Source organism: Amblyomma maculatum, chromosome 2, assembly GCF_055883805.1.
Source record: "Amblyomma maculatum isolate TAMU_Amacu chromosome 2, ASM5588380v1, whole genome shotgun sequence".
NCBI classification, from domain to species: domain Eukaryota; kingdom Metazoa; phylum Arthropoda; class Arachnida; order Ixodida; family Ixodidae; genus Amblyomma; species Amblyomma maculatum.
The window spans coordinates 19384383-19407200 of NC_139345.1; the positions used below are offsets into that span (position 1 = coordinate 19384383).

General features: G+C 44.3%; 1 protein-coding gene across 3 annotated transcripts in view; it reads left to right on the plus strand.

Annotated features, from left to right (window-relative positions):
• LOC146198100 (uncharacterized) overlaps window positions 1-22818 on the plus strand; it is a 65329-nt gene that overhangs the window by 30585 nt on the left and 11926 nt on the right. For 2 of the 3 annotated variants that reach the window (XM_084593422.1, XM_084593423.1), the window contains exons 5-9: window positions 928-1293; window positions 3285-3398; window positions 6815-6916; window positions 14519-14677; window positions 19308-19547. In XM_084593422.1, coding sequence (XP_084449548.1) covers window positions 928-1293; window positions 3285-3398; window positions 6815-6916; window positions 14519-14677; window positions 19308-19547 — 981 coding nt within the window. The remainder of the gene's footprint in view (window positions 1-927; window positions 1294-3284; window positions 3399-6814; window positions 6917-14518; window positions 14678-19307; window positions 19548-22818) is intronic. The other variant, XM_084593424.1, reaches the window with a different exon arrangement.

Below are 22818 nucleotides of genomic sequence, written 5' to 3' on the forward strand. Positions count from 1 at the left end.
TATTTGCACTTATCTGATGGCATTTTCCTACAAACCAGAGTTCTCACTATTTTGCTGGCTATGCATTAAAAATCCTGTATTGCCAGTCCTCGTTGCACAAAGCTGTGCAGTACTGTCGGTAACATGAAAAATAACATCAGCAGTGGCCTGGCTAATCTGCAGTCATTGAGAAATTGTACTCAACTATTTGCTGAGAAGCAAGCGATGAATTTTAGATTGTGCGACCTGCTGGGCAAAGCAGCAACTGATACCGGGCATATGAACTGTGTGGACAAGGAAGTTGCCCGATTGTTGCTTCACATGCACCTGTTGTATCTGCTGGCTTTCTTATGCCTCTGAAAACGAGTCTGTGCAACAGTATTTTCTTAGCAATCCAAAGAATCTGATCTTGGGTTACCTTTGAAGTGTCGCAGACCATAATATGCTGCGTAATGTGGGCTGTATTTGGACGTGAACAAAGTTGATTTTAAGTTTACGAACGAAAGATGGGTCACCTTATAGAATTTTCCTCTCATTCGCTTGAACCTGTAAAATAGGGAACCTGTATATGTGTACCAAATGGATACCGTGTACATGAAACGTGCATAAACATGGTGCACACCTCGATTGTATTTTATTTATTTTTTCTTTGACGCTTTTTTTTAAGCTTGAGAGCATTGCCAAGCAGCATCATAATTGTGCATTTTAGTACTAAGCTGCTTCTTGGAACTTTGTGGAAGCATACGATTTAAAAGCAGCTTATATTAAACCATGTGAATGTGAACTGCAGGGACATAGTCAGCCCCACCTGCTGCTGGAGCTGGAAGTTGTCACTTCCATCATAAGGCACAGTGTTGTTAATGCAGCACATGCAAACCCTAAAATGTTACGGGATGTTTTGCCTGCACACACATGCCATGTTTTGGCTTTTTAAAATGATGCTTGCAGTACTGCTGCTGCTGCTCCTACTGGTCATACTGTTACTGCTGCTGCTGCTGCTGCGGCTCCTACTAGTCGTACTGCTACTGCTGCTGCTGCTGCTGCTGCTGCTGCTGCTGCTCCTACTGGTCGTATTGTTACTGCTGCTGCTGCTGCTTCTACTGGTCGTACTGGTATTGCTGCTGCTGTTGCCTCAAGCTGTGCCACCAGTAGCTCAAAAACTGAGACAGAGGTGCCCTCTAGCCAGGCGGCTGACAACGGAAGTGCCAGGCCTGGGTTGGCACGGGCTTGTCGACCAACAGTTCTCAGAGAGGAGCCAACGTCATCCTCTGAGCACTCTGATGATGACTGTGTGGCTTCTTCACTCGCAAGGAGGTGGGAAAAAAACTCTGCATTTTGTGGGCTGTGATATCTGCTTTACCTTGTGCTCACATAGCATACTGGCTCAGTGGACTCTTGCTTGCTCGTGCCCGCACCTATAATCCATACTGCTTTGTAGGAGAAGTATGGAAACCGCTCTAGAATTCATACAGCAACAAACTCTGACACTGCAGACCATATGACAGCACTTCAATGTTTCCAGAAACCAAGAGGCTAGTGCAGTATTGACGAGCCCATTCAGGGTTTTACCATCTTATTGTATTTGTGAGTAACAGTCTGTCAGATACCTAGGACTAAAATATACAGTTAGAGGTGTTTAATTTAACCATCACTTTATTTACTAGAAAACTAACTGCTACCGTACAGTTGCAAAATGCCCATGCTAGCTTATGGTTTTAGAAGCTCGATTATTCAGATTATTTGGGGTTGTTTTGGGAGCACGGCTCCATAAGTGCCACCACAGTCTGGTATGAGCTGCTGGAGACACATTATCCAGATGTTTATCCTCAGTAAATGCATAAGTATTACTACATTGTTTCCTGCGCCACTTGATATGTGTGCAATGTCAGGTGTGTTGAAGATTGGCAGGCCCTACCGATATGCCGATAGTGTCTCCGGCCACATATTTTTGCTTTTGCATCTTCACGGCCATACCACAGTGATAATCCCAGCCAGCTGAGCCCACAGCTGTGCCTGATTTGTGATTTTGCTCTAGGCGTCATGCCGTGTTGGCACCAAGGCCCTCATCAGATGCTTGCTGTAGATGTCGCATGGGCAAAAAAGCATCAGTCATAATGTGTTACACAGCGAAAGAAGCTGCAAAGACTCTTGCCATTATGGGGAGGCCTTCTACTTCTGACTCTTAAGATGATATCTACACATTGCATTTCTTAGAACTGCAAAAAAGTTTCTGTTGCAGAGTTTTCGCCTTAAATGGCCATTTCCCAGATTTCCACTGAACAAATTTTGCTATCATGAGTGGTTTCTTGCAATATTGGTATTGATTCGATAATTCAGCACTAGAATAATTTTTCTCTCCCTTGAAGCTCAAAATAACGCAATTTTACTTTATTATTTTCCCCTCGAAGATCCGTGCTGCCGCAGTGTCTCAGTGTTTAGGGTGCTTGACTGTGATCGGTTTCCATCCCCACCTAAACTCGCAAGACTCCATGCTGCAGATCACGCCTGACGTCCCCGACCCTGGTATCCCAGCCCACACTAAAGCTATACTCGCCTTAGACCTCTCCAAGGTCCCACATATTTCACCTGCAGGGCTTGTGACGTATCTCTGCAGCCACTCTGCTAGAAAATGTGTGTTTACTGTGGTGCATTTTACTACAGAGTCAGCCTTGGGCTGTGTGGGCGGGGTTGGGACGCTAAAGGGGCTTTGAGGACAAATTTGGTTACCTGTATTGATAGGTTATTGCATTCTAACAAAAAAAAAAAAAAGCAGCTAATTGAAAATGGATCTTTTGCAAGCCACAGTGTGCCAAAAAATTAAGGACACACGTTGCTGCCATATATTAGTTTTGTTAGCGAGCTGCGTTCGTCGACACAGCTTTTGCTTAGTTCCATGCTGTTGAGAGTTTTTTAGTGTGGACGGGAGAAGTTTGGACCAGGTGGTGGGAATGTTATTTGGCAGCAAGTGCATCTTTTGCTGCTGTACAAAGATGAGGCTAACAGAAAAGAGACATATATTTCATCTTTATTAGCAACATAATTTGGATGCAGTTATTCTCAGTGTTCCTTCAAACTCCACATTCCTTTACCATACCATACCTAGTTGTAACGCATAAATGATGCACTGCAAGAGCGTGTGCGTGCAAACCTACCTTATCCTTTGGCAAGATGTTATACTGTTCTCTATTATACAAGTCAAGTGTGTTAGGAACATTTAAGGATAATTTTTTGTTGCTTAGATTCCTTTATGTGTTCAAAATGAGTGAAAGAATTTCATTTCAAAGTGAGTTTTCTGTTCCATCTAGCTTTGAGCGCCTGGCTAGTTCTCCTGTGAGGCAGCTGCTGCAAGGAGGGCCCAGGATGCGGCCGAGGCTTTTGCAAGCTTCTCAGCCAGGGCTGGATGAAACAGTGGAGCAGGGGTAAGACCATCATTTATCATTTTGCACTGTGTCATCAAGAATCTTTGAATTATTTTGTGATTGATTAAGAATCTTCCTCGAAAGTTCTTTGCTGTAGGCGTTGTCCTGCCGTGCGTGCAATTGAAGTATTGGAACGACTGAGCTTTGAACTACAGTCTACATTCACTTGAATAAAATTTTATTCTTTAGTGCTGCATCAGTATGCAGTTGTGGCCATAAATTTAAGGCCCCTAATTTGCTTAGTGAAAAGTTTTAAATTTCGTGAATATAGAGCAAAGAATCTGCTTTATTCAGCACTGTTTACTATCTCTTTCTTCCCTACACCCTACAGCTCTTTCACTCTGTAACTATCCATGTTTCCTTCTTTCCATGTTTGCGGCCATTCTGTCTCAATGGAGTGCACTGCACCAGCATCATCGAGAAGTTTGTTTTTTCTCGTGTTTCTCAAGCATGGTGGCTGAACTGGCTACGTGTGTAGAGAAAAAAAAACGAAGCTAGCAAGAATGAACTTGTTGTATTCATCCTCTATTTTTTTTTTTAACTAGCTGTTGTTTTCCGCTGCCTATATTCTAGGAAAAACTTTCCACAGGTTTGTGCATACAGTCAAACCTTGCGAGAACGAAATCCTTAGACTTCGAAATTCTCGTTGCAACGAGATATTTTTGGATCCTCGGTGAATGCCCATAGCAGTCGATGTACTTGATATCTTAAGGCAACAAAATATTTTTGGACAGCAATCCTGCAATAACATTTGCTGCAACGCCTGCACTTAGAGGCATTTTCTGTGCACTCGGAATGCTTAAACTTCTACCGCAGTGCACTTGTGTGACTGCCACCATTTTTGTTTACTCTCAGCCCAGCATGGGCTTTTACTTTTAGTTGGGATAATATAAAATGAAATGCGCGCATTTGCTGTGTGTGGCGGCGTGCATGTGTTTGTGTGTGGCGATTGGCACATTTGCTTTTTGATTGAAAAGATCGCTGTGTCAGCCAAAAAATGGAAATTTTCAACACTGCAAGATAGGGCTGCCACAAGATAGATGTTATCGACGAGATTGCAATTCTATGCAGTTCGCTCTTTACCATTTTGAAAAATAAGGCCGCCATTCCTGGTGCGTTTCTGACCTCTAACATGAACTGCACTGACAAACAGCCAATTGTTGTCTTCAGCCGGAGCAAGAAGCCCCACCGCTTCAAGGGTAATCGCACACTGCCCATCTAGTTCATTGCAAACCAGAGGGATTGGATGACTGCATTCTTTAGCTGGCTTAAGGCCTTCGATGCAACATGCGGAAAGGCAGGCAGGTTAGTAGGCTTTATTTTTTTTAGATAATTGTAGCATCCATTACGTTGAGGAAACTTGCAATTGTTTCGTTGCTGTTTTTCTCCGCCAAGCTGCATTTTCATTCCGCAGCCGCTTAACCAAGACGTCACATGTAGTGTCAAGTGAGCCCACAGAGAGAGTCTTAATTCAGTGTGTACCACAGAGCCTCCATCTCAAGCGGCGTCCCACCTACATGGACTTGTTCATAGCTCTTAAAATGCTGGCCACTGCATGGCTTGTGAATCTCTGGCCGTGATTGAGAACTGTTTTAAACATGCAGGCTTCGCTATCACGCAGCAGGCATCACATGCAGATTCAGATTCAGCATCACCATTTGAAGGTTTGCTTGACAGCGATGCCACTGCCTGAGTGCCAATAAGTTTGTTCGTGCGGAGTTGTCCACGAAGAAGTGACCGATGAGGCTATCATCAGCAGCATGTGCGAAGCTGATAACGCTCGAGACTAAGGAGTGAAACGTGAAGAGAAGTTCTTACATGGCCACAACGATGACGTGGCAATGAACTACTTTTTGTAATGTGAAAGCAAAGCTGTGAAATTGCTGCACTATCACGATCGCAACTTTTGAAGTAAATTTTCATTTTGTGGGTCGGTGTTCGTGTATTTTCTCTATCATTCTCACATCAACGAAATTCTCTCGGAAGCAAATTTTTTCTCTTCACTGCGAATTGACATCATTGCGGATTTCGACTGTATACAGTAATATCTTTTGACAGGTGCTTGTATTGTGATGTTTAGAAGCATGCGGGTATGCTGACATCAGAGCCACAGTACTGACTCTCTAGCTTGTTCGATTGGATGGGAGGGAAGTGCACATAACTTTGTTCTTTGCCAGATTCTGCATCCTTAAAGAATCCAGATAATCAAGCTAATCACATTCCAATCATACTGTTGTGGCCACTGATTGCAGTAGTACATTAAAATGTTTGATCATGCAGCACCTAACACACAATTCTCTGTGAACAATATTTCATGGAATTGTGGGAGCTTAACCATAATATTAAGTAAACTTTAGTTGTCTGCATGTTCTCAAGTGAAAATTAGTTAGTACTTAGTTTCGATGTGGAGGAAAATACTGCTTGTGTGCTCTTGCAGTCAAGTAGCAACTTTACATCTTCATTGTGTAACGGGTGAGTTTTAGAAGCTCTGAAGTTTATTAAGTGTTAAATGGTCACAACCCTGCATTCTCGTTGGCTTATGAACAGTGTTTATTGCCACACTCCCTACAAGCCCTATGCAATTAAGCCTCGTTATATTGAACCTTTGGGCAGCAAAATATCTAGATATTATGAAGCTGCTCGTATTGAAACGTGTGCTATTTGAGAAGTCATGGTGGTTAACTTTTAATGTACCAAACTCGCCATGTTGGCCATGCTAAGGTTACATGACTGTAGCATGAATTGCTGGAGGAAGGTCTACAATCCCAATGAGTTTTTGCTAGTGTGCAGTGCGCTAGCACTCATTTGGCAAATGCAGCTGTCTTTGCTGCTTTTGTTTTTGGCACTACAACATTTTGTGCTAAAAGGCAGTGAAAAATAACAGGGCATAGCAAATAAAAACACTGGCCTAGCATTTCACGCCCATTGCTAACGGATGGTTGCTTGCATCATTTCGGTGTTAATAACTCTCACATTAGGAGCAGGGACGGCGGAGCATGGTGGCTGGAAACACAAAGCAGAGAACCCTTTTGGGGGGCAGCAGTGACAGGCAGACAGAAAGACGATGCCCGCTTCTTACCATTCTCCTCCTGTGCGTTCTCCTCCCTGCCATCCATGCTACTTCGACTCCCCCCTTTCCCAACAACACCACTCCGCTCGTAGCAGTGTCCTGCATGCTGTGGCTGATGAGATGGCAGTTACCGCTGCAGTCGCACGGTCATCTCATTCATGACACGTTTTTTCTTATTTGACAAACCTTTTCAAGGTGATCTCACCTACTCTTATTTCTTATTTGGCTGCTCGTTTTATGCGCCTTTTTAAATCCCTGCACAGAAACTGCAAAACTACCCTAATGTAACAGAAAAAGGTTGTTGGCCTTTTCCGGTTTCGTTGCACCGAAGTTTAATATATTTCAGGTTCTCTGTGCCTGCTGGCATCACAATCAAGATAGAAGATGATCCGCAGCAGAGCTATGCAGTGGCAACTCCTAGAAGTAAACCTGCGGTGCAAAGGCACAGGTATGTGACTTGGATCGTTACTGTCTCCTGGAGCAATCAAAGAGGCTGGCAATAAGGGGAGCAGTTCAGACTTCTGATTAATTCAAGAATTTTGCCTGGTCTGTCTTGTTTTAATATGTGTTGGACATTTACTTCAACTGCTACTTTGCTTAAAAAGCAGCTGAAGGGATTTTAGAATTGACTAGCCAAATATGTGAGACCTGGTGGTAAAACGTGAAGCCTTTCTCAAACTTTTGACACAGTTGTTCAATAAAGCTGTGTCGGCATTCAGGCTTCTCTGCATGCACAGTGCTTAGCTGAAGCTCCGACGTCATGTAAGGCACTAAAGGTAAAGACTACCAAGTGTTTAGTGGCATAGGATGAGGTATGGTGACATGTGAACAAAGTTAATGAACATTGCAAATTTGGCAACAATGATGTCAAGAGTTTCTACACCTGACACTGAGGAGAAGTTTGAACATTATCATGATTTAAAGGGTTTATCACATTGATACTGTTTAATATATTAGTGTAAAACTACTTGGTATGCAACACCTAAAAGGAGCTTCACACATTTGAATACTTAATCTTGTGATGAACTTATATTTGGAGTGGATGATTAATACTGGGAATATGCTTATATGCCTGTTTCGCTTAATTTTTTTTTGTGCGTTATGAAATTTCTGGACAAACACAAAATAGGAGAAGCGTAGCATTGATTGGTATTGAGCCTCTGGCACACGGAACAGGCACCCTACCAGTCCAGCTACACGAGGACTGGGTGAAAGTGTAACAAATAGGTACAAAGGCTTTAACAGCAAAGTAGCCACATGTGCATCCTTGCAGTGTGATGCTTCTGTATGTGGTGCTCTCAAATGCTTGGGGGGCTAACAGTGCCTTGGCAACCCGGAGTAACTGCTTTCAACATGCCACTGTTGGCTGTACAACTATCCACTCTCAGCCGCCACATTTTGTGAAGGTGAAAAAAATACTTGCCTCTCTTGAAAATAACAAAACATAGCTGCCAGAAAGTCCTTCTGCATTGATCTCGATGGCGAGGAGTCATTAGACAGAGAGCACTTTTGACAATGTAATGTGCAAGGTAGTACCAGCGCAAAGCAATGATAAAGAAGCAAAGGAGGTGGGCACCTTAGTCAGCAGTAGATGCTTGGCTTCGGAGGCTTCACAGCAAACTGTTTAGTTTTTATAGAGCTCTATTCTTCGCACTGCAACTCCCAAGGTCGTTCACTTGTACATTTGACCTTGATCCGCGGGAGTGGAAGCAAGGTCAGTGACATCACTCTGCATGACCGACTGCAGAGAGACTTGGCTGTGACGCTCGCTTGGAGACTTTCCACTGTGATATCACGTGACTAGGCAGAGGGCAGCTGCTTAGCAACTGCTTCACCGGCGCCTGGTTGCTCAGTTCCGCCATGGATGAGATGCGCGCCAGTCCAAGTGCACTGACACTTGAAAGCTACACTTAATGGAGCATACACTCAGATAGCTAAGTTTGACCAGGATAAGCTTTGCTTTTATTTTTTGCCTAGGTTTTGTTTTAAACAGCCAATGTGCCTACTTTGTCTGGCTTTAATATTTCGTTTTAAAGCCACACAGTTTGAAAAGACAGTGCCCTTATTGGTAACTGTCTTACACCTTGCAAGCAGATGGAGTCTGTGGATTAGGTTAACAAATGAGTGTCTTTCACCCATATTTTCTTGGTGTGGCCATTTTCAAGCGTTTCCAAAATATTTTTATGTGAAGTCCATATGTATGACTAATTCCTGGTTACATTACTTCTAATCTAATACTTATTCCCCTTGAAACCCTTGCACAGAAGTATAGCATTACCGAATGTACTTATCTAATTTGTCATAAACGGAACGCCTGACAGTATCTCAAGTGCATGCCACCCCCTGGAACGGCAGTTTCTCACACGATACCACTGCCATGTGGGTGAGTGGAAGCCAGCGTTTGGTACAGCACCGGCCATGCAGTGAAGGTAACCAGGCTAACAGAAGGCTACCGGCGCAGGCTTGCTTTGCTGACAGGGGCGTAAAAGTGAGCTTACTTTATTGAAAGAAAGATATATATTATGAGTTTATTGAGAGTATATTATGAGTAGAGAGAATATTATGAGTATATATTGCCTGCAAAATAGTCGTAACCCATGGCACTGGCAGTTGTAGCAATAGCACTAGTGAATCCTTGTTTTTTTCACCTTGCACTCTGTATCATTTGTTTTTTTAAACTGAATATATGTGCTCAAACTGATGCTTTGTGTTTGTGACCAAAGCTATGGGTAGCTTGTTTGTGCAGCAAAAATAAATACGGACAGGTCTTCTATATAACTTCTACCAATTCCTGTCATTCGCCTGCAGTCTGGCTGTGTGACTCTGAACTCTGCATGTAAGCGAGCAGTCAGAGCCACAAGCTTTGAGCAGGTCACTCAGAAGACTGATGCTTTCAAGGCGCCGCTGTCAGCAAACGTGCTGCACGATTAAGATCCTCCAACTCAATGCCCACACATCTCGTGCCATACTGTAGCCCTCCAGATAACAGAACGCGATCGGCATAGCATCATTCGTGGCATCATCATTGTGTTAACCATTTTGCGAACCAGCTAGCGCTGATGATAATCCATCATGCTGTTTGGGTAAGTGGCTGTTACCTTTTTGATGTGTGTGTGTGGTTTTGTGCACATTTGTGACAAGAAAAGTTTGCAACTGTGCATGCATGTAGATGTGCTCACCTTGCCTCACTCTAGTGTTTAGTACCCATGTCAGGCGTGCAAGCTAAAAGCAATTTAAGAAATAGTAGCACAGAACAGGCCCTGTGCTTTCATCTGTTTATTTTCTGCCACAATGCATGGTTGCCTCTTTGCTACTAATTAAACATGCTTGTATTATGTAGCAATATTTACTCATCAGGTGTGATGGTTGCTCGGGGACATCAGCAGTCGCACCTGTAGCTTTGCTTGCTGCAGACACTGTTGCCTCGTTGGTACTTGGGCATTCTTGAAAGTCAAGAAATGCCATAATGTTAGATTTTCTTATGCAACTATTGCGTTAGAGCTTTCTTTAGTGTCCCGTTAAGCGACTTCCTGGCATCGACTTCAGATACAAAAAAAAAAAAACAAAAACGTGCAGGCTTATTTTAGCTATTAAGCAGGCTTGAATAATTTATATTACGCATGAGGCAAACCACCTCAAAGAAACAATAATTATGTGTGAAACTTCAGTCTCTAGGCATAATGTGGTAACACAGCTTTCATCATGCTTGTGTTTGTGGGCCAACTATTAGCGAGGACAACACATGTTGACAACGTTGAACACTGATCGGTGTGTCTTGAAACATCTGTGGGGTCGGTGTGGAGTTTTAATCAGAGAACTGAGAACTCGTTTCCATCGAGCTGCTTTCTGCCCCACTGCCAGATGCTGCGTTTTTAATCTTTTAATTAACAGGTTTTTTGTTCTGATCTATTTTTTCATACATTCTGTTCATTTTAGTATGAAAGCACTAATCCGGAGGTTCAGTTCAGTTCAGGCGTTCAGTCGTGTCTGACTCTTCGTGACCCTATGGACCATGTCACGCCACGCTTTCCGGTCTCTCACTATCTTCTTAACATCACATAGCTTCATCTGCAATGCCTCGAGAATGCCATCTAACCATCGCGTTCGCTGCCTACCCCTTCTCCGGCGACCCTCAACCTTTCCCAACATCAAATCTTTCTCCAGCGACTCCTCTCTTCTCATCAGATGACCAAAGTAGCTGAGCTTTAACTTTAGAATTTGACCCTCCAATGAGCAGTCAGGGTTTATGGTCGACAATATCGACTGATTTGATCTTCTGGCAGTCCAAGGAACTCTTAAGAGTCTTCGCCAGCACCACAATTCAAACGCGTCAATTCTTCGGCGGTCAGCCTTTTTCACAGTCCAACTCTCGCATCCATACATCACAACTGGAAAGACCATAGCACGGGTTATACGGATCTTGGTTGGCAGACTAATGTCTCTGCTCTTTACTAGGCGGTCAAGGCTAACCATTGCTCTCTTTCCCAGAAGCAGGCGTCTCCTAATTTCATGGCTGCAGTCTCCTTCCGAGGTAATCTTGGCGCCCAAGAACAGAAAATCTGTCACAGCTTCCACTTCTTGTCCATTGATGCTCCAGGACTTGATAGGGCAAGACGCCATGATCTTCGTCTTTTTAATGTTCAGTTTAAGCCCAAACTTCTCACTCTCTTCTTGTACGCGCATCAGAAGTCTCTTGAGTTCCACTTCACTTTCTGCCATTAAAGTGGTATCATCCGCATATCTAAGGTTGTTGATACGTTTTCCAGCAATCTTCACTCCAGCTGAAGACTCGTCCAGACCGGCCTTTCTTATGATGCACTCTGAATATAGGTTAAATAGGCAGGGCGACAGTATGCAGCCTTGCCTCACCCCTTTCTCAATCGGAAACCAATCAGTAAGACCATGCCCAGTTCTGACTGTGGCCTCTTGCCCTTCATAAAGGTTCCTGAGGAGACAGATGAGGTGAATTGGAACTCCCATCTCTTGGAGAGCTTGCCACAATCTGCTGTGATCTACGCAGTCAAACGCTTTCGCATTATCAATAAAGCAGAAGTAAATGGGTTTCTGGAACTCTCTTGCTTTTTCCATGATCCAGCGAAGGTTGGCAATTTGGTCTCTAGTTCCTCTGCCCTTGCGAAACCCAGCTTGCACGTCCGGAAGCTCCCGATCCACATACTGCTGCAGCCTACCTTGCAGGATTTTTAACATCACCTTGCTAGCATGCGAAATAAGCGCGATCGTGCGGTAGTTGGAACAATCTTTGGCACTGCCTTTCTTTGGAATGGGGATGTAAACTGACCTCCTCCAATCCTGTGGCCACTGCAGGGTTGTCCAAATCTTTTGACATAATGTATGCAGTGTGTTAACAGCGTCGTGGTTGAGGTTTTGAAGCAACTCAGCTGGAATACCATCAATTCCACTAGCTTTGTTCTTAGCAAGGCTGGCTAAGGCCCATTCAACTTCACTCTTCAGGATGCCCGGCTCGAGATCAGTAATCACAACCGTCCTATGTTGGGTTTGCACATCCGGGTCCTTCTTGTACAGTTCTTCTGTGTATTCCTGCCACCTCTTCTTTATCTCTGAGGCTTCAGTGAGGTCCTTGCCTCGTTTGTCCTTTATCACGCCCATCTTAGCACAGAAGCTTCCTTTGATATCTTTGATTGTCTTATACAGAACTCTTGTGTTCCTTAATTGGCTGTTGTCCTCAACTGCTTGGCACTGTATGTTCAGGAAGGCATTCTTATCTCTCCTTGCTATTTTCTGAAAATCCGCATTGAGAACCTTGTATCTTTCTCTTTCCCCCATACCTTTTGCCATCCTCCTTTCCTCAGCTATTTGCAAAGCCTCTTCAGATAACCAGTTTGCTTTTTTGCATTTCTTTTGCTTTGGAACTACCTTAGTAGCAACTTCTTGTACTATATCACGAACATCACTCCACATCTCTTTGGGCTCTTTGTCTTCTAGATCTAATTCTTGAAATCGATTCCTCACTTCCACAGCATATTCTAATGGAATCTGATCCAAATCATACCTGAAAGGCCTTCTAGTTTTCTGCGTTTTCCTCAATCGAAGCTCAATTTTGGCAACAAGAAGCTGATGATCGGTGCCACAATCGGCCCCAGGCCTTGTTTTTACTGCTTGTATAGCGCTTCTCCATCTCTGCCGGCAAATAATATAATCGATCTGATTCCTGTACAGACCGTCCGGTGAAATCCATGTGTACAGGCGCCTCTTGTGCTGTTGAAAATGAGTATTCGCTATGGTCAGGTTGTTTTCTTGACAGAACTCTACTAGCCTCTGCCCAGCTTCAGAGCCGGAGGTTCAGAGCCTAGCAAAGTTGTCTAAATGCGTTCCGCAACCTGGTTGCACCGTGCTGCAGTGGCACCCCCTCTGCCCCACCTGGGCAAGTGCACCGACTTCACTTGCACCTCTGCCATATTTTCTATTTCCATTTTAATTTTTTTTTTTACAAGTCCACTCTTTTTCGCTTAGTACTGCATGCCTAACGCACAACTTGAGGCACTGAAGCATGCTTCTGTAAGTTCACTTAATTCAAAGGTTTTTTTCCAGATTCTGTAATGTCAGATTTCTTCCTCGTACTATATGCAGATGTGAATAATTTTCGGCCTAAATTCGCACTTCAGCGCTTCTAATATTCAGCGCTGTCAGCCTCCTTTAATAGAAGGATCTATCTATTATAAATAATCGAAGTAGTCAATCACTAGATAGATCTAGTGATTGACTACTTTGATTATTTTGGTTTGGCACCACAAAAAGGTGTCCCTAGCAAGGAGCTCTTGGAAGATGATACATTGGACGATGATGATTGCGAAAATCCCGAATCCGAGAACACTTCTTGGTTGCATGCACCTTTGCACCGTGCTTGGTGCGAGTTGGCACGAACACAGTGCATGCTGGCCAGCAACGCTCCCATCCCACCAGAGCTAGGCGCAGCATATACTAATTTACAACAACCGAGGGTTGTATGGCTTCCACGATTGTCGGGCTGAATAAGTTGCTCTTCTCAAGATGCTTGAAAATCTCTGATAAAGCATGTCTGCATGAGAAAGCTGCACTTGGAAGGTTCTTGGACCTGTTTGACGCCTGGCGCGAAGTGGTGTGGGACGCTCAAGCGCAAAGCATGTTTGCCTCGCATGGTAGTCTCAAAATGTAATGCAATGCAATGCTTTCTTTCTTCATTCACATTACGCGCGGATGAAAACCTTTTGGCTATCCTTAGATTATATGCTGGTCCGTATTATTGCAGGTTTTGATGGTAACTTGCGTGCTTGACAGGGGTATCAGTATCAGTATCAGTGTATAGGCTAAGGAAAGTGATGCTTAGGGGCAGGGACATAAAATACTTATATTTCTTTGGGATGACATATAAGTCATTAAAAACATCAAAAGTTGCAGGAAGTTTGCCACCGTCCATGAATAGAATGAGTTCATTTATGGTTCATTCACAATTTAGTTTCAGTGATTAAATAATGGCTATGATGCGCTAGAAGCCTTCAGGTCTTGTAAAACAAGTAACAACTTCTCATTGACAGCCTCCCCAAGTGTCATAATGACAACAAATGAACAAGCATCTATTGCATTGAAGCTTTTGCGTAGCTCGTGTGATGTCCACATTCCTTGTCACAACCACCACTCAGTTGTAGAAAACTCGAACCAAAATGTACGACAAAAAAACTAAATTATTTACCATCTGCAGTCTGACTGCATATGCTATTTAATATCGGTGCACCTTAAAGAAACCGCGGCGGCTTAAATTAATCCGAGGTCCTCCACTGTGGCACCGTTGCAGCCAGTGTGCAGGTTCGCAATGTAAACTTAACATACCACAACGTATCAGTGCTTCAGGTGAAAAAGTAGTAAACTCAGAATTGACTTTCTTACTACTTTTGAGTCACCATATATTCGATTTCTTACAGTATAACTATTAGCTGTGTGATGGCATAATCAACAGACTAGATTCCCTTTAATACTTGTTTGCGTGCCTTGTTGCTCCTAAGCGTATGTAATGCAGCATGGCTTTCATCCGCAGTGTGCCAAATGCAGTGCCATGCACAAACAAGTTTGTGCCATGGCCTAACAGTCGGTGCACACCAAGGAAAGTGCATTGGGACCATCAGTATGCCTTGGAAGAGGAGGCAGCTACAGACAGGATGCGAGAAAGCTCTGCTGCATCTCTGCAGTACGCAAGGTAGTATACCTGTTATGGTATAAATAACAACGTGCTTGTTTTTCTTTTTTTTTTCCCCTTGTTTTTTGTGCATGGCGCTGCTTGAATCGTGTACTTTGTTTCACACTGTTATTTCTTGAGTTTGACATCATTAATGTCAAAAGCCATTCTATGGTTTTCATAGTTTCCCCGGGTGTTTTTCTTTGGCAGCTTCTAACACATATCAAAATTCTCTGCCGTCATTGGCGTAGACTGTGAGAAGCCTCACGGTTATGTTTCCGAAGTGGTTGCACTGCGTATGAGCGTTCATACATAGTCATGTATCAGGCAGTATTATAGTCGTGTAGCACGCGGTAGAAAAGTTACGCAAATGCGCAAAGGCCACGCGAATCTCATTGTTTATAAGTTGATAAAGTATGCATGCGAAATGCTTTCGGCATGTGGAATTTGGTTTCGTGTAAATGTAATGGTGGGCAATTACTTCTTGTGTTGAACAAATTTGTGACATTTTTGATTTTATATACTGCAGTTGTTCAGTGAACCCTGTGTGCCTTCATAGTGCAGCGGTGCTTTTTGATAACCTCTCGTCTGGGATATGCCTTCAGTTTGTCCTCGAAAAGATGCTTTGTTATGCGCAGATGTTTTGATGACTTGTTTAGTATTGGAGTGATTAATATGTAGACTTCCCTTACTGTAATTTACAGTGGTGCATTGTGCTAGGAATTAGCTAATTTAAATTTTCATTACAACGAAAGCTGCTGTACCAAAAGTTGAACGGAAAGCTGAATATTATAATCTCTTCTTGATATTTTGCCCAAGGAATAAGTCGGCCATTTAGGCTCTCATACTTTTAAAAGCCCCATTCACCGAAAATCCGGCGGCGACATTGGCGTTGAGTTAAGCATCACGAGCATGGCACTGGAACGTGGTAGCTGGCAGCTGACATGGCTGAGCGCTAACTGGACGTAAGGTTGCCTGGCATTACGTTTGGCAGGAGCTGCCAACTCAAGGCTCTTCTTTCATATGGGAGGGTGATATCACAATCAGCCTGCCAAGACCCTTGCATTCATGTTATCCCTAGGTCACGCACGCACGTTCATACGGCTCAGTTAAAGTGAGCTTTTTATGCTAAGTATTGACTTCAAGGTTATCAAGGGTGCAGCAGTGGCGTAGCGGTGGGACATTTGCCTCGCATGCAAGAGGACCGGGGTTCAAATCTCGGTGCCCTGCAATTCTCCACCAGAAAAAAAAACAAAAGAAAAGAAAAAAAAAACCGCGTGTTGATGGAATTGCATAAACAGGTTTGGGGTGCGACCTGATGCCGGTGAACACCTCCGGCAATGCACTCCCTCATCAGAACAGGAGTTGGCCACCCTGGTGCAGTAATTGGCCAATACCTCCCATGAATAGTCCAATAAAACCCCGGCCCTAAGTCATCAACGGCTGCGGAACAACTAACCACGGCGGCGGTGAGAACAGTGACGCAGCAGGGGGTGCCAAGAATTTCTGGCTCCGCTGGACAGGCCGCCATTGGAAACTGACCCAGGCAACATTTAATGCTAGAACCCTAGCTAGTGAAGCTAGTTTAGCAGTGCTGTTACAGGAACTAGAGGGAGTGAAGTGGGATGTCATAGGACTTAGTGAGATTAGGAGGCCGAATGAGGCATGTACTGTACTGAAGGAAGGTCATGTACTGTGTTATCGAGGTTTACCGGAGAGGCGAGAACTAGGAGTAGGTTTCCTTGTCAATAAGTATATGGCGGGAAATATAGATGAAATCTATAGTATTAATGAGAGGATGGCAGGCATCGTAATTAGGCCTAATAAGCGGTATAAACTAAAGGTTGTACAGGCCTATGCACCTACATGTAGTTATAATGATCAGGCAGTTGAAAGTTTCTACGAAGATGTAGAATTGGCAGTGCGAAAAGTAAAGACGCAGTATACTGTACTAATGGGCGACTTCAATGCCAAGGTAGGGAAAAAGCAGGCAGGAGACCAGGCAGTAGGTGACTATGGCATTGGTTCTAGGAATAGCAGGGAGGAGTTACTAGTTGAGTTTGCAGAGCCTAATAAGTTAAGAATCATAAATACCTTCTTCAGCAAACGGAAGAACCGGAAATGGACATGGAAAAGTCCTAACGGGGAGACTAAAAATGAAATTGACTTCATACTGTGTTCAACCCTCGCCATTATGCAAGATGTAGAGGTAATCGAGAAAGTGCGATGTAGTGGCCACAGGATGGTGAGGTCCCGAATTAGCCTAAATCTGAAGAAGGAATGCAACAGATTAGTAAGAAAGAAACCCATCAATGAATTAGCGGTGAGGGGGAGGGCAGAAGAATTTAGGATCTTGCTACAGAATAGATATTCAGCTCTAACCGAGGATGGCGACATTGGGAGGATGGGAGGATGGCAATGAACAATAATTTCAGAGATATCATTACTGAGTGTGCTGTAGAAGTAGGCGGTAGGATAGAGAGGATACCGGTAAGCTGTCTAAGGAGACGAAAGATTTGATTAAGAAACGCCAGAGTATGAAAGCTTCCAATCCAAGAGACCAGATAGAATTGGCCGAGATATCAAAGTTAATAAGCGCAAGGTGGCCGATATACGGAAGTATAACATGGAAAAAATTGAGCATGCTGTAAAGAACGGGGCAAGCCTTAAAGCGATAAAGAAATTGGGCATATGCAAAAACCAGATGTATGCGCTAAGGGACAAGGCGGGCAACGTCATCACGAATATGGACAAGATAGTCGAAGTCGCTGAGTAGTTCTGTACTGATCTCTACAGTAGCCAAAGTAGTCAGGACCGTAATGAGATTGGCGGTAGGGAAGAACAGTCAGACGTTCCACCAGTGACGAAGGACGAGGTCAAGAAAGCATTGGAAAATATGAAATGGGGGAAATCAGCTGGAGAGAATCATATAACTACAGATTTGTTGAAGGACGGGGGGGTTATCGTGCTAGAAAAACTGGCCACCCTTTATACGCAGTGTCTGGTGTCATCGACGGTACCGGAACGATGGAAGAATGCAAACATTATCGTCATTCATAAGAAAGGGGACGCTAAGGACCTTAAAAATTACAGACTAATAAGCTTACTGTCTGTTACGTATAAGGTATTTACTAAGGTTATTGCTAATAGAATCAGGACAACCTTAGACTGCAATCAAGCAAAGGATCAAGCAGGTTTTCGGAAACGATACTCTACTATCGATCATATCCATACCATCAACCAGGTGATAGAAAAATGCTCGTAATATAACCAGCCCTTATACATAGCATTTATTGATTACGAAAACATTTGGCTCAGTAGAAACCTCGGCGGTGATGCAGGCATTGCAAAATCGGGGTAGACGAGCCGTATGTGAAAGTGCTGGAAGATATATATAGTGGCTGCACAGCAACCATAGTTCTGCATAAAGAAAGTAACAAAATTCCCATAAAGGAAGGTGTTAGGCAAGGAGACACGATCTCCCTAGTACTATTCACAGCTTGCTTAGAGGAAGTATTCGACTTGGAATGGGAGCAGTTAGGGATAAGGGTTGATGGAGAATACCTGAGTAATCTGCGATTTGCTGATGACATTGCCTTGCTAAGTAACTCAGGGGATGAACTGCAAATAATGATTAATGATCTAGGCAGGAAAAGTAGAAAGGTAGGCTTGAAAATCAATATGCAGAAGGCTAAGGTAATGTTCAACATCCTCGGGAAAGAACAGCAGTTTACGTTAGGTAGCGAAGCACTGGAAGTAGTAGGCGAATATGTCTACTTAGGACAGGTAGTAACCGCAGATCCGGACCATGAAAAGGAAATAACAAGAAGAATAAGATTGGGATGGAGGGCATTTGGCAAGCACTCGCAGGTTATGGCTAGCAGCTTACCGGTATCGCTCAAAAAGAAAGTATGACTGTTGCATCTTACCTGTACTCACCTATGGTGCTGAAACATGGAAGTTAACGAGAAGGGTTCTACCTAAGTTGAGGACAACCCAGAGGGCTATGGAACGAAAAATGGTAGGGGTAACATTAAGAGATAGGAAGCGTGCAGAGTGGGTCAGAGAAATAACTCAAGTTATACAGACATTCTAGCAGTAATTGAGAAGAAATGGACATGGGCAGGACATGTAGTGCGAAGAGAGGATAACCGATGGTCGCTTAGGGCAACAAACTGGATTCCAAGGGAAGGAAAGTGTAGCAGGGGGCGGCAGAAAGTTAGATGGGCAGATGAGGTTAAGAACGCAGGGGTGAAGTGGATGCAGCTAGCACAGAGCCGGGTTAATTGGAGAAATATGGGAGAAGCTTTCGCCCTGCAGTGGGTATAGTCAGGCTGATGATGATGACAATGATTGGCCTCCGTGCTTAGATTAAACATTTGGAAGCTGTTTTGCAGCGCTATCGTTTATGGTTACGGTTCTGAAGCAGAGCATGTTTTCATTGTAGGAACTAATAAATGTTCACGCAGATGGCTTTGCAGGAGGAGATTGGCATAAGCAGGAGTCCCTGGACTCATGATCTGTGTGACCTAGAAAATGAGTCCTTGGCTATTGCCCCATTGTATATATCTTTTTGCTGCAGAGGAAGAAGGTGTTACATTGTGCACACGTTGCATTTCTGCCAGGCCTTCCTTTGGTGCTCTCTTTGCAGGGCGAGTGGTGGTGACCAACAGCAGCTTTCGTCACTGCTGACCATGCCGTTTCCGTTCACGCTGCCAGCAAAGCTGCGCTGGAAAAGGGAAATGGCGGCAGAGCGCCTGCAAGCTGGGCTGCCACCAAAGCTGCGCTATAAGCAGCAGCAGCAGCCCACACCCATGTGGAAAGGGGCTGCACACCACCTCCAGGCTGCCATCAGGGTTGAGCCTGGCATTGCAAGATATGCGGGCGTCCCGTAAGAGGGGTTTTGCTTCAGCACTAACAACTAGCATGGGATGCGAGGAGGAGGGAGAGTGGCACCAGACACTGCCAGACTCATGGCAGCCGCCCATTTTTAATCTGCAATGCACTATTTGTCACTCTCTCTCTCTCTGTGTCGTGGGCAAACATTTGTTTCCTGAGCCAATTAGAGTCTGAAAAGAATTCACGGAGAGAATAAACAGAGCACCCAGCTTGCAAAGGGTAATTATTGTTGCATTTTGCCAGTGGCCACTGTTGCAATTCCTAGGTTTCGGAGCTACTTTTTTTTTGGACACTCAGAAGTAGCCTGCTTGGCTTTTTCCTGGCTAGTGCTTTTCTTTCTGCTGCATCGCAGCATTTGTCATCGATGGCTGTGTTTGCTTCAATATTTGACTCTTTTTTTTTTTTAGAAAATCTCGGGAAATTCAGGGCTGCAGTAAAAACTGGACTAATGGACTGGTATACAGCCAATCTGAAGGGTAAAACAAAATAAACCCTTTAGCATGGTTTCATAGGGAGGATTGCAAGGAACTTGATTGCAAGGAACTTTAATTATCTTAAACCGTCACATATAACATGCAGTAGTCCATAATGCTGTTTAGAGAAAAACTAGAGTAGTAACTCTCAACTTTCATCGCAAAGACCAACCACGTTTCTACAAACTTCAGTAGGTCAGATCGAAGATAGTAATTATTTGCGGTGAGGCTTGGTTTTTGTACGGAACATTTTCTTGCCTGTTTGTGCTGCAGGGAGAGATATAGCAATCTTGGTATTTGACAGGTGGCATTTTATATTATTGCGTAGTAGTTTTGGCATTTGAGAAAAAGGCTCCTTTAGCAGTCACTATTGAAAGCTGCAGAGCATGTACCAAAATAATTTCAGTTCAATTCAGTTCTTTATTTACCAGAATACTGTCGATAGTCTCCAGGGCTAAAAGTTGCAGCCAACAATTCGATTGAGGACTTTTTGTCACCCTAAGTAGGTGATTCTTTCATTATACGAGTACATTTGTTATGCGGTTAAATACAGTAAATGATTGTTGTAAGTCATCGCTAACACAGTCGGGTAGCTTTGTTTTAATTAGTAACATCAGATGACAGCCAAGCCTAGCCTATAACAGCTGTTTTCGGTGAGAATGGTCTCTGACCAGAGAGCAGTGCCTCATTCGTGCAAGCTAACTTTCAGTATTTCCTCATTTAATATTGGAGAATACGGCATCTGGAGAGAGTTCCTTCAGCCGCACACCTCCAACTCCTGAGGTTAAACATGATTTTAATGAGTTTAATTTTTCTTTGGCAAAACTCTCTATTACTTTTGCCTTTGTGCTGCATGATCAGACTAATTCTGCCTATATTCTCTAGTGGAAAAAGTTTATATTCTTGAAAGGGTGCAAGAAGAATCTGCACCATCGTACCGGAGGCATTAAATGATTTACCTCATACTCCAAATGCGCAGATGCGGCCATAATATTACTAACATGCCTCAGAGTTAAAACTTTCCTCACTCTTTCTGTTGAGACGATGCTATTATTTCTTGAATTTGTTGAATATGTCAGTGCACTAGTTACATGTGCTAACACATGTATAAAGCTTTGTTTCACTTCGTGGGCAGCTCAGTATCACTAGAGGAAGCCCTAAGAACGAATGCTATGCATTAGTACTTGAAACTTTATAATTTTTTGCACCTGCCTTCGAAAGGTGCCAGTTTTCTATAAAAGGTGTGTTGTCACCAAGGCTAAAACACTTGACATGCCATCTTTCTTAAGTGTATAGAAAAGCAAGCTTCTCAAGGTGTCGGCGGAACTCATTTGCTGCAGGAATCCCGCTTTCAGTAGGCATTGGATGGTTCCATTGTGCCTTGGACTTGCATTTGGCACGACTTTATATTTATTTTTCATTGGCCTTTGGGGCAAAGCACATTGTGCTCAAGTGTGAAGGAGAATATAACAGTAAACATTTTGAAAGGTCATCTTAGATCCGAAGAGCAGCTGCAGGAATTGGCAGAATTAGGCGCGTAAGCAGGTGTGGCAGTACAGTCAATCCCGAATATAACGAACTCGGATAGAGTGAATTATGTTTTATATTGAACACTCGAATTTCCGCTAGCATTATGCATATAAAATGTATTTTTTATAACGAACTACACATCGAATATAGCGAACTCAGCGCGCGCGATCGGTCGCCAAACGCCCGCCAACGGGCGGGCCTTTGTGCCGGCTCCGAGTTCTCTCCGGGCAGCCCACGCTGCCGGGCCGCAATACTTCTAGCGCATGCCGTTGTCAGATGGGAGGGGGATTGGCGACGGCTCCGTTCCCCAAGGTCTCACACAGCGCATACGTCATCACGCGCCCGCTAGGGTGCTTCTGCTGCTTCTGCGCCGATGCCACGCTTCCGTAAAACGCAGGAGGGGCTCTCTACAGCAGCTTCCACGAGGGACCCTCCTGTACGCATGCGCAGCCGTCGCCCGGAGTAGCGTGAGTAGCCTTTAAAATCCGCGCCATCGGCCAGCCTCTCTTTGCAGCGCTCCTATTCGGCAGCTGCCTACCATGTGATCAAAGACGTTCGAGCAGCTCCGGACCTATTGCGCTTCGAGAAAGAAGCAACACCGGTCAGAACTGGTTTCAAGTTTGGGCGAAGGGAAGGTAGCCTCCGAACAACGAACGCGTCAGTGGCGAACTTTCCCGCATCCTCGGAGCTTTCTTTGTTCGCGTTTGCAAGTCGTGCTGCTGCTATCCTCACGATTCCGGACGTGCCTACGTTGCTGCTGGCTTGCATTCCGGCGCTACATCCTGCAAGATGACGACAAAGCAGCGGCGTGCCCTACCGCTTTGTGACAAGCTGGAGATAATTCGCCGCGTTGGCCGCGGCGAAAAAAAGTCTGACGTTGCCGCGCATTTCAAGATTCCGCGGAGCACGTTAAGCACCATTTTGAAAAACCAGTCGGCCATCAGAGGCAATGCACAGGAACGACCAAATGGTGACGGCTTTCGCCACCACGAGCCGGCTTACGACCAAGTAGAGAAAGCGCTGTACTAATGGTTCTTGGACGTTCGCGTGCGAAATCTGCCGGTCTCTGGCCCCATGCTACAACAGAAGGCAAAAGATTTTGCCTTCGTCCTGGACGTCGAGGGGTTTACAGCGGGCAGTGGTTGGCTCCAACGATTTAAAGACCGCTACTCCATCACCGGGAAGGTGGTTGCAGGTGAAAGCCAAGCAGTGGACGCTGAGAGTGCTGAAAAGTGGGTGCAAGACGTGTGGCGTGCTGCA